General features: G+C 40.1%; 1 protein-coding gene across 8 annotated transcripts in view; it reads left to right on the top strand.

Annotated features, from left to right (window-relative positions):
- Nucleotides 1–17,877, top strand: part of LOC126298513 (uncharacterized) — a 350,018-nt gene that overhangs the window by 271,907 nt on the left and 60,234 nt on the right. For all 8 annotated transcript variants that reach the window (XR_007552615.1, XM_049989865.1, XM_049989864.1 and 5 more), the window contains one exon: nt 16,688–16,766. Coding sequence is in view for 7 of the 8 variants with exons in the window: in XM_049989865.1 (XP_049845822.1) it covers nt 16,688–16,766 (79 nt within the window). In the remaining variant the exon portion in view is untranslated. The remainder of the gene's footprint in view (nt 1–16,687; nt 16,767–17,877) is intronic.

The following is a 17,877-nucleotide window of genomic DNA, read 5'->3' as shown; positions in this document are numbered from 1 at the left end:
CTGTACTGTAGTGCCTGGACATGTTTCCTGTCTGCTGCAATCATTGCCATAATCTTGAGATCACACTTTGTGGAACACGAAGGGCCTGTGCTACGACCTGCTGTGTTTGACCAGCCTCCAGTCACCCTAGTATTCTACCAATCATGATGTCATCCATATGTGTTCTTTGAGCCATTTTCAACACACAGTCACCATTAGCACATCTGAAAATGTCTGCACACTTACTCGCTGCACCGTACTCTGACTTGCACCAATACACCTCTGCGTATGTGGACTGCTGCCAGCGCCAGTGTGCGATGACCGCAGGTCAAATGCACAGCATGGTCATACCCTGAGGTGATTTAAACGCGCAAACCACCCACCAGAGCGTTGTTTCACCATGTATTGGCATTATCCTTAATTTAGGAGCATGAGTGTAGTACTTAATTTCCCACTCTTGGTACAAAATAGCAGTACCCTGATTAGTACCATTTTCACAGACATTCTTCACTATTGGAAATTTAATAGTTACCCCATTGTTAGTACATTGTCTGACCATCAACAACACATAACGAAAATAAATAATGTGTTACTCTACAATTTTGAGATAAGTCAGTACACATCTGTGTGGGTTATTAATTCCAGGGGTAAATGTTTCTTAACATAGGTAAGATACAGAATTGAATAAAGTTTACATAAAAAGATATGCTAATGTGAAATTCACTGTATTTTGTAATGAATTTCTTTCAAGACCAAAAGCCTTATAAACTTAGGGGATTAAAATACTTTGTACAGTGCAAGAAACATTTGCACAATTTCTGGCATGAGTAAAGATATTGTGTGATTCTACAAAAATTACTGCTATCTATTAAGAAACTTCGTTTAAAGATCCCGAAATATGCACAGTGTGGCAAAAATTAATGACGCTAACAATAAAATTAAAACTATCTTGAAAAATTTGAACAAGATATCTGCATCTGCATGTGCATGCATGCATACATACATACATACATACATACATACACCGCAAGCCACCATGTGGTGCATGACAGAGGGTGCCAGGTACCATTACTAGTCATTTTCTTTTGTGTTCCACTCAAAAATGGAGTGAGGGAAAAATATCTGTCTCAGAGCCTCTATATGAGCCCTAATTTATTTTATCTCATCTTTGCGGTTATTACACAAAATGTATGTTGGTAGCAGTTGAATAATCCTGCTGTCGGCCTCAAATACTATCTGGTTCTCTAAATGTCTGCAATAGTCTCTCACAAAAAAAGCACTGTCTTCCCTCAAGAGATTCCCGTTTGAGTTCACAAAGCATCTGTTTAATACTTGCATGTTGATTGACTCTACTGGTAACAAATCTTGAAACATCCCATTGAGTTGCTTTGATGTCTTTCTTTGATCCTACCTTGTGTGGATCCCAAACACTCAATTAGTACTCAAGAATGGGTTTGCTTCAGCATTCTATATGCTGTCTGCTTTACAGATTAGCTACACTATCACAAAATACTCACTAATAAAATGAAGTCAAGCATTTGTCTTCCCTACTAGCAATCTGATGTTTTCATTCCATATCTATCTCTTTACAATGTTCCTCCTAGATACATAACTGATGTGACTGTATCAAACAGCAGCCTTCTACTGCTGTATTTGAATGTTACGGGTTTGATTTTTCTGCTCGTCTGCATTAACTTAAATTTTTCTACATTGTGAGAAAGCTGCCATTCTTTGCAACAACTGGAAATTCTGTTTAAGTCATATTGTATACTCCTACTCAATGATGAAACCTTCATGTACACTGCAACGTTGCCAGCAAACAGCCATAAATTGCTGCTCACCCTGTCACTCAGATCATTTGTGTGTATATAGAGAATAAGAGCGGTCTTGTCACACTTCGCTGCCTGACATTTGACAATACCCTTGTCTCTGATGAAGACTTACCATGGAGGACAACATACTGGGTTCTATTACTCAAAATGTTTTCGAGCCACTCGCATACCTGGGAATGTGAACCATATGCTCAGACCTTCAACAGTCTGCAGTGGGGCACTGTGTCAGACACTTTCTGGAAATCTAGGAATATGAAATCTACCTGGTGCTCTCCATCCACAGTTTGTAGGATATCATGTGTGAAATGGATAAGTTAGTTTCACATGAGTGATGCTTTCTAAATCTGTGTTGATTGTGGACAGAAGCTTTTATGTCTCAAAAAAATTCGTTATATTTCAACTCAGAATGGGGTCATGAATTCTGCAGCAAACTGATGTTAAGGATATTGATCTGTAATTATGTGAGTCTGATCTTTTAATTTTCCTGTATACAGGAGTCATCAGCACTTTCTTCCAGTCACTTTAGACTTTGCACTAGATCAGAGATTTGCAATGTATGCAAGCTAAGTAAGTGCCCAGTGCTGCAGAGTACTCTGTGTTAAACCGAACTGGGATTCCATCTGGACCTGGCAACTACTTTGGTTTCAACACTTTCAGTTGCTTCTCCATCCCACAGATGCCTGTTTCCATGTTCTTCCTGCAGGAGTCTATATGACTGTCAAACGATGGTATGTTTGTACGATGCTCATGCGTGGATGATTTCTTAAACGTGAAATTTAAAACTTCAGATTTCGTTTTTCTATCTTCTATTGCCAACATATACCCGTTGATGAGTGATTGGAGAGAAACTTTAGACCCCCTGAGTGATATTACGTATGACCAGAATTTTCTTGACAAAATCTCTCACTATGGTATGAAGGTGGATTTCTACATCTACATCTACATCTACATCCATACTCCGCAAGCCACCTGACAGTGTGTGGCGGAGGGTACCTTGAGTACCTCTATTGGTTCTCCCTTCTATTCCAGTCTCGTATTGTTCGTGGAAAGGAGGATTGTCGGTATGCCTCTGTGTGGGCTCTAATCTCTCTGATTTTATCCTCAGGGTCTCTTCGTGAGATATACATAGGAGGGAGCAATATACTGCTTGACTCCTCGGTGAAGGTATGTTCTCAAAACTTCAACAAAAGCCCGTACTGAGCTACTGAGCATCTCTCCTGCAGAGTCTTCCACTGGAGTTTATCTATCATCTCCGTAACGCTTTTGCGATTACTAAATGAACCTGTAACGTAGTGCGCTGCTCTCCTTTGGATCCTCTCTATCTCATCTATCAACCGTTTTTGGTACGGATCCCACACTGCTGAGCAGTATTGAAGCAGTGGGTGAACAAGTGTACTGTAACTTACTTCCTTTGTTTTCGGATTACATTTCGTTAGGATTCTTCCAATGAATCTGTCTGGCATCTGCTTTACTGACGATCAACTTTATATGATCATTCCATTTTAAATCACTCCTAATGCTTACTCCCAGATAATTTATGGAATTAACTGCTTCCAGTTGCTGACCTGCTATATTGTAGCTAAATGATAAGGGATCTTTCTTTCTATGTATTTGCAGCACTTTACACTTGTCTACATTGAGATTCAATTGCCATTCCCTGCACCATGCGTCAATTCGCTGCAGATCCTCCTGCATTTCAGTACAATTTTCCATTGTTACAACCTCTCGATACACCACAGCATCATCCGCAAAAAGCCTCAGTGAACTTCCGACGTCATCCACAAGGTCATTTATGTATATTGTGAATAGCAACGGTCCTACGACACTCCCCTGCGGCACACCTGAAATCACTCTTACTTCGGAAGACTTCTCCCCATTGAGAATGACATGCTGCATTCTGTTATCTAGGAACTCTTCAATCCAATCACACAATTGGTCTGATAGTCCATATGCTCTTACTTTGTTCATTAAACGACTGTGGGGAACTGTATTTAACACCTTGCGGAAGTCAAACACGGTATCTACCTGGGAACCCATGTCTATGGCTCTCTGAGTCTCGTGGACTAATAGCGCGAGCTGGGTTTCACACAATCGTCTTTTTCTAAACCCATGCTGATTCCTACAGAGTAGATTTCTAGTCTCCAGAAAAATCATTATACTCGAACATATTACGTGTTCCAAATTTCTACAACTGATAGACATTAGAGATATAGGTCTATAGTTCTGCACATCTGTTTGACGTCCCTTCTTGAAAGCGGGGATGACCTCTGCCCTTTTCCAATCCTTTGGAACACTACGCTCTTCTCTCTTCTAGAGACTGCTGCAAGAAGGGGGGCAAGTTCTTTCTCGTACTCTGTGTAAAATCGAACTGGTATCCCATCAGGTCCAGTGGCCTTTCCTCTTTTGTGCGATTTTAATTGTTTCTCTATCCCTCTGTCGTCTATTTCGATATCTACCATTTTGTCATCTGTGCGACAGTCTAGAGAAGGAACTACAGTGCAGTCTTCCACTGTGAAACAGCTTTGGAAAAAGACATTCAGTATTTCAGCCTTTAGTCTGTCATCCTCTGTTTCAGTACCATTTTGGTCACAGAGTGTATTTTCTGCCAAGTCAGTACATAGAACTTTACTTTTGAATTCATTGAATGCCTCTCACATAGCCCTCCTTGCACCACATTTCGCTTTGCGTAATTTTTGTTTGTTTGCAAGGCTTTGGCTATGTTTGTTTGCTGTGAAGTTCCCTTTGCTTCCGCAGCAGTTTTCTAACTCTGTTGTTGTACCACGGTGGCTCTTTTCCATCTCTTACGATCTTGCTTGGCACATACTCATCTAACGCATATTGTACGATGGTTTTGAACTTTGTCCACTGATCCTCAACACTATCTGTACTTGAGACAAAACTTTTGTGTTGAGCCATCAAGTACTCTGAAATCTGCTTTTTGTCACTTTTGCTAAACGGAAAAATCTTCCTACCTTTTTAAATATTTCTATTTACGGCTGAAATCATTGATGCAGTAACCGCTTTATGATCGCTGATTCCCTGTTCTGCGTTAACTGTTTCAAATAGTTTGGGTCTGTTTGTCACCAGAAGGTCTTGTGTGCTTCTTGCAGAGATCTTCTTACAGGTGCATGAATTTCTACCAACTTTTGCCTGTCGACATTTACATGTTCTTTTTTGAACTGAGAGTGCAAGTTTCTCTGTTTCCTCAGCATTTTCTGAATTGTATCATTAAACCCTGGGGGGTCTTTTTTATCTTTAATCCACGTACTTGGCATGTTGTCTGCAGACTGCAGACAGTTTAAATTTCGCCCCTAACTCCACTATGTCCGTCATATGGAATTAAATGATGTCCATTCAGTGTATAAGTGGGATGCAAAAAACTGCTTATCTGCTTTTTCTAGCATAAATATTCTCCCAGACTTTTTGATGGATTTATTAACTTTAGTAACCATTGTTGCTACGATGACATAATAATCACTAATCCCTGTCTGTATACTAACACTGTCGATACGATCAGGCCTCTTTGTAGCTACAAGGTGTAAAATATATCAATTGTGTTTGGGTTGTCTACCTAAATTTTCAAGGCAGTTTTTCTGGCAGTTTTTCCGAACACATATTCAAAAGTACTTCATAAGAGGGTCCAGATCTTGTGCAGTGAATCCATGGGCTTCCCAGTCTATACTCAGTAGATTAAAATCACCTCCAACTAGTACTGCATGATCTGGATATTTCAGCACTATTGAGCATAGACCTTCCTTTAATGATTGTACAACTGTAGGAACAGAATCAGATGGCAAATAAGAACATTCGATAATTAATTTTAGCTCAGCTAGGCTAGCTACTCATGTTCAGATAACTTCACTGCCAGTCTCAATTTCGTCTTCGGTAGACAAAATATTTTTGTTGACAGCAATGAACACTTACCCTCCTATGGCACTTAATCCGTCTTTTCCAATTATCGTTCCATGTCTTTAGAGGCTTTGTGCTTCAGGTTTCAGCTAGCTATCGGCTCCGAGAATGATTTGAGTGTGACAACTTTCCTGGAGGGCAGTAAGTTCAGGAGATTTGTTATGAATATTTCGCCAGTTAAGTTAAAATTTTGTCAGTCCAAGTGTGTCTACTTTGTATGCGATCTGATTTTGCTCTGTATCATTTGGCAAATGTTCATCAAGTGTTCACTCCACAAGTACTCCACTACCTGAGTAGCTGCTTCCGTTGTGTAGTGCATGCCTGACCTATTGAGTGGTATTCTACAACTCTCCACCACATAACACAAGTCCAGAAATCTGCAACCATAACTGTCATGGCATCGAAGGAATCTCTCTTTGACACCGACCACTTAACGCTCGCCTGCAGACTTGAAAGGACTCCAATGGGCTCTGGGTACGACGCTGCTAATTCTGAGGTCTGCTTGAACCCTGCGAGCGAGGCCTGCAGTCTTCACCACTTCCACCAGCTACCCATAGGGACTGAGGATTTCCTCAGAACCCAAATGACAGGTTTCATTTTGGTGTCTGCAGGAGCAACAACTTGCGATCTATGACTCACTGCATCCTTGATAGGCACAGGTAGGGCCACCTCCAAATCTCTGATGAGGCCCTACAGTGGCACCAAGTGCACATTGGAATTCTTTCCAGCCCTGGGCCCTGTTTCCCTAAGGGGCTCCATAACGCACTTTACTTTGGAGCTCCTGATAACTAGTAAACCCCTCTGCTCATGTGCCTGCTTGTACCCTGCTGAAGGAGCAGCCACCTCTCCATGCAGAGTGAATGGGTGAGACTAGACAGCCAGCCTCCACATTGACTCTCCAGTTTGAGCTACGCGATGGTGTAACAAACTGCAACTCACCCTGCAGTGAGTGCTGAACCTCCACATCAGGTATGATGGAAGGGGCCTCAACAGTGCCACATGCAACACACTGGTTTCTCTGCTTCCCCCATGCTCTGAGGCAGCAACTTGCAGATGTCTGATTGTGGCCATAATCATCTTCAGCTGTTCGCAAACTGTGTGCAGCTCCTCCTGTGTTTGCATACACCATGCATACACCTTAGCTATCCTAATACTCCTGCTGCTGATACTACTACTACTACTACTACTACTACTACTACTGCAATAATACTTTTCTTCTTCACAAAAAGAGGATTAGAAGAGTAAACTGAAAGTTTGATGACTGGGGCTAAGCTATCTATGTACCTAGTAAATGGTGTTCTTTGTTAGTACCACACCGATCTTACTCTAAACTGTGTACAGACCCAATAAAATGCTGCATGAGTAGCTTACATATGTGGTAATTGGGACAAATGTCAACATAAATCAAAGAGAAAAGATTGGGTGCTCATCCGCATAGTGTAACATGTATGCACAAATTTAGATGAAACACAAGTGGACTATGTACTAAAGTAAATATATTAATGTGCAGTGATGATGTCTGTATAGGGATAAAGGGCGACCATAGGGCTTATCTCTCTTGCCATTGAGGGTGATGTAAAGGGACACATTGTCTGACGAGATGTGTAAACATATTGACATGAATCATAAATAAGTTATAATAATAATTAATTTAGCATGAAATACTGTATTTGGCATGAGAGGATTATGGAAAGAACATAGTGGTCATGCAATAAAGAATATATCATCATCCATGACTCTAGTTTTAGTGAGGGAGCCTTAAGAATTAATATCTGAGGTAGATGAGAAATCCTAAGCTTAATGAAACAAACACAAAATAATGCCAACAGACACGGAAGTTCCATTTGACATGCAAATATTTAAAAATCCATAAATGGAATTGTCTGTGCTAGAACTATGTGAATGCACACCCCAAAATTATGATACAGATCATGATACAGATATAGGTGCAAATTAGGATAAGGTAGACATGAGCAATCAAACAAATGTGTGAAGTGTCTAATCATTAACTTATGTATTTGGTTTTAAGTTAAGACATGGATACAATGAAACTGATGATACACAAGTGAAACTTTGGCGATTCAATAATAATAAGAACAATTCAATATTGATTAATTAGAAATATATTATAATACAGAGTGGACCTGAAGTACCACCTTAAAGATCAAGTAGAATCACTGATATATGATTGTGATGAACACGAGTGTTCTCTAGCAATTGAAGTAAGACTAAAGTGCATTGACAATGTCAGAGTGGAACAACTGCGGAACATCTGCGGCGGCTGGGCGAAAGGGTAGGTGGTGCTATGTGTGAATGTGTGTGCTGCCTATCAGCAAGTCTGGGAGGCCTTTGGCCCAAGTGTAGACCACCTGTGGTGTCCTGTGATGCAAGGAAGGAATTCTCCAGCACGCGGCCAGGAAATAGGTCACTGGCCCACGGCAAGCCTATGGGAACGCCAAGGGATGGGGGAAGCTGTACAGTAGTTATGTGATATGGGCTGGCTGCCCCCATCAACTGCGTTCCCAATGAAAGGATTGATTTCTCTATGTAAGGAGTCTACCACAGCTCCGCATCAGCATTAAAAACAGACGACCATTCCAAGATGTGAGAGGTGCGTAACAGTGGGACTGACTGTATTAACATAAAAATACATTGGAGGAACTGAATATGCACTCCCATATCCAATGCAACTTGGATATTAATGATGCAACCCTATTGTGCCAGTGCATGTTTTTCTTGATGTGACGCAGAAGTCATAAGAACAGAACTGTAACTGCAGGAGGTAATACCTGTTGAAAGTAAACACATCAGATTAGGAAATTCACACAAGATGTTAAGGTAACACAAATCTTCAATCAGCCAGTTATAAGAAACTACCTTTGTGCTGAGTGACACTATGTGAGAAAAAAAATCTATTCAAACATATCAAAACTTGAACAAATCTCAATACCTTGTTTTTGTATCAGAAGATTTCAGATTACATATTTAAAAGCAGGGTCACCAATTATGGGAAGCAACCTCAGAGTTTCCTTTGCTACCTTGAGGTGATAAGCAAATGAACTGTTTACTGAACTCAGGATTCTATTATAAATTCCCCAAATGCAATTACTATGCACTTAATGACATCTGAATATGCAATATATGCCTCTGTTGAACAATTTGATTGGATGAGGTCGTTGCCTCTTAGAAAGTAGTGATGCATCTAAATTATTAACATCAGGTTAACCCCACCAACATTTTTGACTGGGTTGTAGCATAGGGTTGATGTGTCAACATACACTGAAGAGCCAAAGAAACTTGTACACATGCCTAATATTCTGTAGGGCCCCAGCGAGCACAGACAAGTTCCTAAACAAAACGGACATGGAATCGACTAATGTCCGAAGTGGAGCTGAAGGGAACTGACACCATGAAACCTGTAGGGTTGTTCATAAATCCGCAAGAGTACGTTGGGGTGGAGGTCTCTTCTGAACAGCACGTTGCAAGGCAACTCAGATATGCTCAATAATGTTCATGTCTGGGGAGTTTGGTGGCCAGCGGTAGCATTTAGACTCAGAAGTGTGTTCCTGGAGCCACTCTGCAACAATTCTGGACCTGTGGAGTGTTGCATTGTCCTTCTGGAATTGCCCAAGTTATTCGGAATGCACAATGGACATGAATGCAGGTGATCAGACAGGATGCTTACATATGTGTCACCTGTCAGAGTCATATCTAGATGTATCAGGGATCCCATATCACTCCAGCTGTACATGCCCCACACCATTACAGAACCTCCACCAGCTTCAACAGTCCCCTGCTGACATGCAGGATCCGTGGATTGGTGACGTTGTCTCCATAACCATACACGTCTGTCTGCTCGATACAATTTGAAATGAGACTTGTCCGACCAGGCAACATGTTTACAGTCATCAACAGTCCAATGTCAGTGTAGACAGGCCCAGGCAAGGCGTAAAGCTTTGTGCCATGCAGTCATCAAGGGTACACGAGTGAGCCTTCGGCTCCAAAAGCCCATATTGATGATGTTTTGTTGAATGGTTTGCATGCTGACACTTGTTGATGACCCAGCATTGAAATCTGCAGCAATTTGCAGAAGGGTTGCACTTTTTTCACATTGAATGATTCTCTTCAGCCGTCGTTGGTCCCATTCTTGCAGGATCTTTTTCCGGCCACAGATATGTCAGAGATTTTAGGTTTTACTGGATTCCTGACATTCATGGTACACTCGTGGAATGATTGTATGGGAAAATCCCAACTTCATTGCTACCTTGGTGATGCCGTGTCCCATCGCTCATTTGCTGACTATAATACTATGTCCAAACTCACTTAAATCATAATAACCTGCCATTGTAGCAGCAGTAACCGATCTAACAACTGCACCAGACATTTGTTGTCTTATGTAGGCATTGCCGACAGCAGTGCTGTATTCTGCCTGTTCACATATCTCTGTGTTTGAATACACATGCCTATAACAGTTTCTTTGGTGCTTCAATGTATGTAGTCTGAAAGATTGAGAAAAATAATCAGATTTATTGCATTTGAGATATTGATATACTCATAAATTGCATTAGTGACGTGATGCCTCTTGAATATGAACATATTAATATCTTAATAAAGAGAGAGAGGAGAATAACATAAATATACAACTATAAAACCTAGCAACGTGGATTGGCACTTCCCCTTAACTGAATGAGAGCACAAGATTCTAGATCACATACTTTCCATCAGCATCTAATCACAGAAATAGTGCGAGAATGTGCTGCAATGCTTAGAGGGTCAACAGCCACCCGATTAACTTTTGTAAACTGCAAGGCTGATAGTGCTACAGCCGGAGTTGCGTATATTACCTGTTCTTCTCTTCTGCTTCATGACAGGGTCCCCAGGCTGCTGTTCTCATTATGTTGTTATGCCAATCAGGTGTGACTTTGCTGCAGCCACAGTGACACATGTATATGACTCAATTCTGTGAAATTATCTGGAGTTGTAAATAAGGTATGCAACTACTCTGCAATTACTCCGTATTGCATGGTGCAGAGTACTGCACCCTTATCGGACTGATGTCGATATGAGAGTGTGTAATTTCTACCAAAATTTAGTGTGTCTTGTGGCTTTGTTGCTGTGGCTATCCAATCACAACTTTTTAACTAATTTTGCACCAATGAGTGCTAGTCCCACTGAACTGTGAGTGCGCGGGAAACACTGCATGTGTCAAATCGACCTGGCCAGTTGCAGTCATTAGTTGGAGTTGCCACTCATCTGAAAAACTTTTCAGGTGCGACCTTGGCACCAGCGTCTATATGGACACATTCCGTTCCTCTGTCCCACACTCAAAAATAAAAAGTGGGGGATTTGTGGAGATACATTCCTTGTTGGCAATGTTGTCCGCAATGCTTTTGTGAACCCAGGGTGACACGACTGAGGGGAAACAGCATCTCCCTACATTATTCAGTTTGGGGAGACATTCTGCTTGCCTTGCAATGTGCTGCCGGAAATGCCCCCTGCCTGTTGACCTCGTCAAAGCCTTGCCGCTGGAGACTAGCCTGGTGGGGACAGCACCTCCTGGGGTGCTGCAGGTTTTAAAATTCGACCTTCGGGCTAACACGCTGCTGGCTTCATGCCACCAGCTCCCTGAGTAATATCTCACATGAAACTCTGTCCACAAAAATTATTTGCACTTAACGCAATGTAGTGTATTGTCATTTCTCATCCATTAGCCACATCTGTTGGATGAACTGCAAATTAGTTCACATCATTGCTGCTACTTGTCATTACTGACCTACTTAATTATTCAAAAATGCAAAGTGGAAATTGATGCGAGCCTTGCATTCCCAGTGCATGGCCCATATGGGTTGCCACCTTGCAAATTCTTTATTGGATGTCAACATTTTAATATGTTGCCAGAACCTTTTTCCTTAATCTTTATTTCAAACAGCAAAATTATGTCTTCAGATGACTTAATTTCACACTGTTGGAGCTGTGGGGATTTACGCCAAAATACCTTGGAGGATTTGACCCATTTTCTGTGGAATGTGCTGTGTTTATTATGTGGACAAACAGGAATGATTATTTTTTCGTGAAAGTAAATCTTAAATGCAGTAACATCAGTGAGTTATTTGTTGATTCTTCCTTTGAAAAGCGTACACAGTACACTGTTCAAGTAAAACATCAGGGAAGGTACATGCAAGTAGTAAAAAACAGACTTACTCTTTTCTCATATCGGGAGTAAACTCCCGGGAAAAACTTTCATGGAGCAAAAAGTTACAACAAACCTGCCGCTTGGTAGTCACCTCTTGAATCAGTGGCTCAATGGCAGGCAATTCATAAACTTGATGCAGGTATTTACCCCACCTGGAGTGTACCACCATCTACCCTATGCCCAATCCAGTGATGCAGAACTTCATTGTTGAGGTAACAATGAATGTCATTGCTCCATTTGGGGGGGGGGGGGGGTGTAATTCTTGGAAGTAGCAATAATATCAGTTGTGGGAACAACCACAACTGAAATTTTCAAGGTAAGAGGTGCCTGTGGCTGAACATTAGCTTGGAGTTGAAATGTTCATCCTCAAGTGCTTGAAGGTGAAGGCTATAATCTTCTGGTTTTAATTTTTGCATGAGCTCACATTTTATGGTTTAAAGTGTAACCACCATCGCAAAATCTCCTGCAGAGTATGCTGCGGTATTCCAATTTTTTGGCTTATGTGTTCTATTGATTTTTTGTGATTGCTACAGACTTACCTTCAGCACGGTTCATCTGCCACACTTCATTGATAGGAACTTTTCTGTTTACAGAGGCAACTAGTGTTCCTAAATTGCCAATCTGTCTACATGGTGGTTCTTTCCCATAATTCCTTTTAAATGAATTTTGCGCTGTTTTAACAGATAAACATCTCACATATTTTAACATGCAAGAAGTCTTTCCCTGCTTTGTCACATTTTGTCAAGGCACTGCACACGTAAGGCCAACCGGTAGGCAGCGTGGTAAATCTATGAGTTAATGGTGTTCTATTCATGCATCAGTCATATTCGTACATGTAATACTTTCAAAAACATTTAGCTTTAAAAACAAATTACTCTTTCATTATAGCCTTATATTAAGAAAGCCATTCCATTGAACTTTGAGTAAATAAAAGTAGCACCAACATCCTTCACTGAAATTTACAGACTTTTAAAAGTTGTCCAAAACTAAAGCTCATATAATGTTGGAATTTTGAACAAAATTCTCAGGAGTTGTTATAACTTAATGTCGTGTCATATCCTATGAGATATATGTAATGGATCACTAGCACAGGGAATTGTTCCAAGGAGATTAAAATTCGTCATTGTTCAACATCATTATAAGAAAGGTGACAGAAAAAAATCCAAATAATGTACTGTACTTAGCTCATTATGATTTGGATTTCATAAAGGTCTCTGGACTGAGAACTCACTTTATACATTTGCTTACCAAATACTGTGAGCCTTAAACATTACCAATAGTAATTTTTTGTGATCTGTCAAAGGCATTTGATTGTGTAGACAATAACAGACTTTTAGAAAACTTTTAGGAAAAAATATGTTTTCTGGAATTAATGATGTTACAAACAACATTTTTTAATCAAAATTAATTAAAAAAATTGAGAACCTGATATTGATTTATTGTGAAAGGAGAGAAAATTTTGTATAAAATTTTGTTGGTATGCTTTTTGTGTCAAGTCGAAGAAAAAAAAAAAACAGCTGCATCATGAACAGCTGACTGTCATACTACTGCAGCAGTGGTCTCTCATGGAAATAATTAGCCTGTGATTGGTTGACCTACGTCACTGTGATGATATGCTGCCAGTGATTGTGTCGTCAATGTTTTTCAAAGAAGTAATAAGTGTTTTTTTTGCAACTAGTCTCTCCCATAGTTTTGAAGAAAAGCATTGTAAATTCAGTTTTGTGCAACAAATAGAATAATACCAACAATTAATCAATTAATGTAGCACATGAATGATGATGTGTACATATTGATGATGGAAATTGGAAGTGTATATATCTGAGAGGTTGGTAGAGTAGTTGTTGTTGTTGTTCTTCTTCTTCTTCTTCTTCTCTCTCTCTCTCTCTCTCTCTCTCTCTCTCTCTCTCTCTCTCTCTCTCTCTCTCTCTCTCTCTCTCTCTTTTTTTTTGCCGCCAAAACCAGAAATGCATGCATGCAGCCTTGTGAACATGGATGCTATCATTTTGGAAGACCAGAGTGTCCACAACATACTTTTCATGAAGCTGTAGAAGAAAGTGCAGCACTCTGCTACCAAGAATGTCGAAATAAACCTACTGGTTCATGTTTACAGTAACCTGAATGGGTAACCAAAAGTCACGAGACAGAAAACACACCTAAAACATCACGGAACCACCTCTGGGGTGAACTAACACTCCATACATTGCAGGTTAAATGTGTCATTGGGCTGTTGATGCACTCAGTCAGTGACTTGCATCATTTGAAAAGAGAGAAAACTGTGAGTCGTTGGACCACATTACGAATGTTCAGTCAGTTACTATAAAGTTTCTACTGAGTGAGGTGGCGCACTAGTTAGCACACTGGATCAAATTCAGGAGGACGCTGGTGCAAACCTGTATCTGGCCATCCTGATTTAGGTTTTCCGTGATTTCCCTAAATCACTTCAGGCAAATGCCAGGATGGTTCCTTTGAAAGGACACAGCTGATATCCTTCTCCATCCTTTCCTAATCTGGGCTTGTGTTCTGTCTCTAATGATCTCATTGTCGATGGTCATTAAACACTAATCTCCTCCTCCTGTTTGTGTAGTTTCTGTGTCATTTTACCTGCTGAAGATGTGCATGTTTACTATCAACAGTGACTTTTTTCGAGGTACCCAGCTTCAAATGTCTGTTGTAGTCAGTTCCATTGCAGTGTTCGCACTGGAACTGATCGAGACAGACTGGAATTTACTAACACTTGCAATTTCTGTTGAGTTTGAAACCAGTTATTGACAGAGTGTGATACTGGCTCCTGTCCCCCTGTTGCTTAAGAGCTTATGACCACTGCTCTTAATGTCATGTTACATAGCTGCAAGTGGTACACTGTTCCTTGTGGACAGCAGCATACAACAATAAAGTGGGCAACTTCATTCACTGTGTGGTCATTTGCACTTCCAAATGAAATACTTCACTGCCATTACTTCCATCAGTGGAGGAGGATCGCATGACCACCTGGTACCAGTTCTACACTATCTGCAGCATGCCAAAGTGACCATTGTGCTATTTTAAGGGGTGACAAAACTACAACACTGGAGCAAATATTGTACTCGGTGTTTAAGCTGTCAGTGGCTCAGAAAGAAGTTTGGTATATAGCCACAAAAATTATTGATCATTTTCTCAATAACATAAAAATGTCTCAAGTTTAAGAGTAAATTGCATGTCTATAATGAAGTTGTTTCTTCTGTATAACCCATGGGTGATTAGTGTTCTCTATGTAGCCAGCATACAGCCGCACACAGACACATCATATACAGGGTGTTACAAAAAGGTACGGCCAAACTTTCAGGAAACATTCCTCACACACAAAGAAAGAAAATATGTAATGTGGACATGTGTCCGGAAATGCTTACTTTCCATGTTAGAGCTCATTTTATCACTTCTCTTCAAATCACACTAATCATGGAATGGAAACACACAGCAACAGAACATACTGGAAATGTTCAAAATCTACTCCGTTAGCGAGGATACGCGCATCCACCCTCCGTCGCGCGGAATCCCTGATGCGCTGATGCAGCCCTGGAGAATGGCGTATTGTATCACACCCGTCCACAATATGAGCACAAAGAGTCTCTACATTTGGTACCGGGATTGCGTAGACAAGAGCTTTCAAATGCCCTTATAAATGAAAGTCAAGAGGGTTGAGGTCAGGAGAGCGTGGAGGCCATGGAATTGGTCTGCCTCTACCAATCCATCGGTCACCGAATCTATTGTTGAGAAGCGTACGAACACTTCGACTGAAATGTACAGGAGCTCCATTGTGCATGAACCACATGTTGTGTCGTATTTGTAAAGGCACATGTTTTAGTAGCACAGGTAGAGTATCCTGTATGAAATCATGATAACGTGCTTCATTGAGCGTAGGTGGACAAAACTAAAATGAGCTCTAACATGGAAATTAAGCGTTTCCGGACACATGTCCACATAACATCTTTTCTTTATTTGTGTGTGAGGAATGTTTCCTGAAAGTTTGGCCGTACCTTTTTGTAACACCCTGTATACGAATTCTGTAAACTGACTTGTTTCACATTGATTTGATAGGAGTCTTATAAACGAGCTACATGACATGTAATCAACCTAGCCACCAGTTTTAGATACTGAACAGGCAGGAAGATGGGCAACAAAGAGTGAAGTCAAGTACAAAAGAAGGCAGGAATAATAACTGAAGAGTGCTTAAAATCAGTAAAAGGAACATACTGTTATTAGGATAGTAACCCAAGTCAATATGAAAAGTAACTATGGTTTTGAGACATTAGACAACAAAGAATGAGATTTGTGGGGCGGAAAGGGGGAAAAAAGGAGCCATAGATCATTGTGATGTCTTCAGTATGGATGAATGGGTAGTTTAAGAAACAGGGGGCTCAAGAATAATACTCTTATTATTATTAATGACCATAGGAAAATTATATGTTAAAAAAAGAAGTTGGTATCTCTAGTGATTTTGGAGACACTTGCCAAGCACTTGTGATTCTATATATATTATGTTCCCGTCATAAAACAACAAGAATTGCCAGTGCAAATGATTGTTTTTCCATTCCTACTCATTCCAGTACACAGTAAAGTGTTTTCCCACTTATTGTGATCATTTCTTAATTATTATTATTATTATTTTTTTTAGAAGGAAAGAGCTATGTTTGAATGATACTATAAAGTGTGTGGTGACTATCTTGCATTGCATTTACAATTGTATTTGTTTTTCAAACCGAATGGAATGCTGAAATACAGTGTCTTTCTCTTACAGATACATTGGAGAGATCATTACAGACTGTGAAGCTGATAACAGAGATGATGATACTTACCTCTTCGATTTGGATAATAGGGTGAGACATATTGTGTGATTCACTTTCTAACTATACTTCTTTTGGGTGATTATAGTTGGGACAACAATTAACAGAACACTTGAAATAGGGATGAATTTCCATATGTCGATCAGTAGCTGAGTAGTATGTAAGAAGTGAGTACCTGATTCTTGGTCTGTAAGTGAACCCATAGATAATATATACTTGTTTCTGATAGTAATCTTACAATTAAATGCAATCAAGAATTTTATAAAAGAGTAAGGAAAAATGCAGTTTTCCCTATTCCATCTAACTACCTCATACGACAGCTTTTTGAGATACTCATTTACTTGTTTCTGTAACTGTTCTTGAATTCCCTTCTAAATAGTTGCGTAATGCATTGGTATGGTATTTTACTTTGTGTTCCATTGCCTTCCTACACTGATTTTCATAGATTAGGAGAAGTTAAACAACAGCAATAACTCAAAAATACAAAACAGTTGTCATGAACATTGATGTTTTTACCACTGTACTGCTACACAGAACTGCCAAATTCAAATCAGCAGCACAAGTTACTTAACCTGTCAACAGAGGTTGACATGAAAACCACATAAAATTGTGTAGACTAACATTATCACTTGCCTAGTATGAATATTCAAAACTAAATTATGTGTCTCTGTATGTCCACCTTTTTAGAGATGGTTGCAGGACTCAGCTGTTTGATACAGGATGTCAAATTACACAACCTTCAGTGTCTAGTTTCAAAATTTATTTTATTTGGCTACCAGTTTCAGCATTTTACTATGGCATCTTCAGGCCCCTGACCGATGTGTAGGAAGACCAAATGGGCCTGCAATACTGGTATTACTAGATTTTTGGTATAGAGATCACTTCGACCACCATCTGCCTGGTTGGTTTCCTGAATAATGCTGGAAAGTCAGGAATAGATCCCTTTCAGTTCAACAATACCTTGAAGATTGAAAGAAAGTACAAATATCTTCTTTCAGTTGATATGATAATGAAATCTGCTTAGGCAACAGCTAGCACATCCTCCTGTTTCAAGTCATTAACTACCTACATATCAATAAGCAAATTATAGAGGGAGAGGTTACACCTGGCTTGAACACACCCATATTGTGCCAGCAGATAAATT

This window comes from Schistocerca gregaria, chromosome X, assembly GCF_023897955.1.
Source record: "Schistocerca gregaria isolate iqSchGreg1 chromosome X, iqSchGreg1.2, whole genome shotgun sequence".
NCBI classification, from domain to species: Eukaryota; Metazoa; Arthropoda; class Insecta; order Orthoptera; family Acrididae; genus Schistocerca; species Schistocerca gregaria.
Note: the sequence above shows the minus strand (reverse complement) of the source record. Positions and strands in the feature narration are given on the sequence as shown.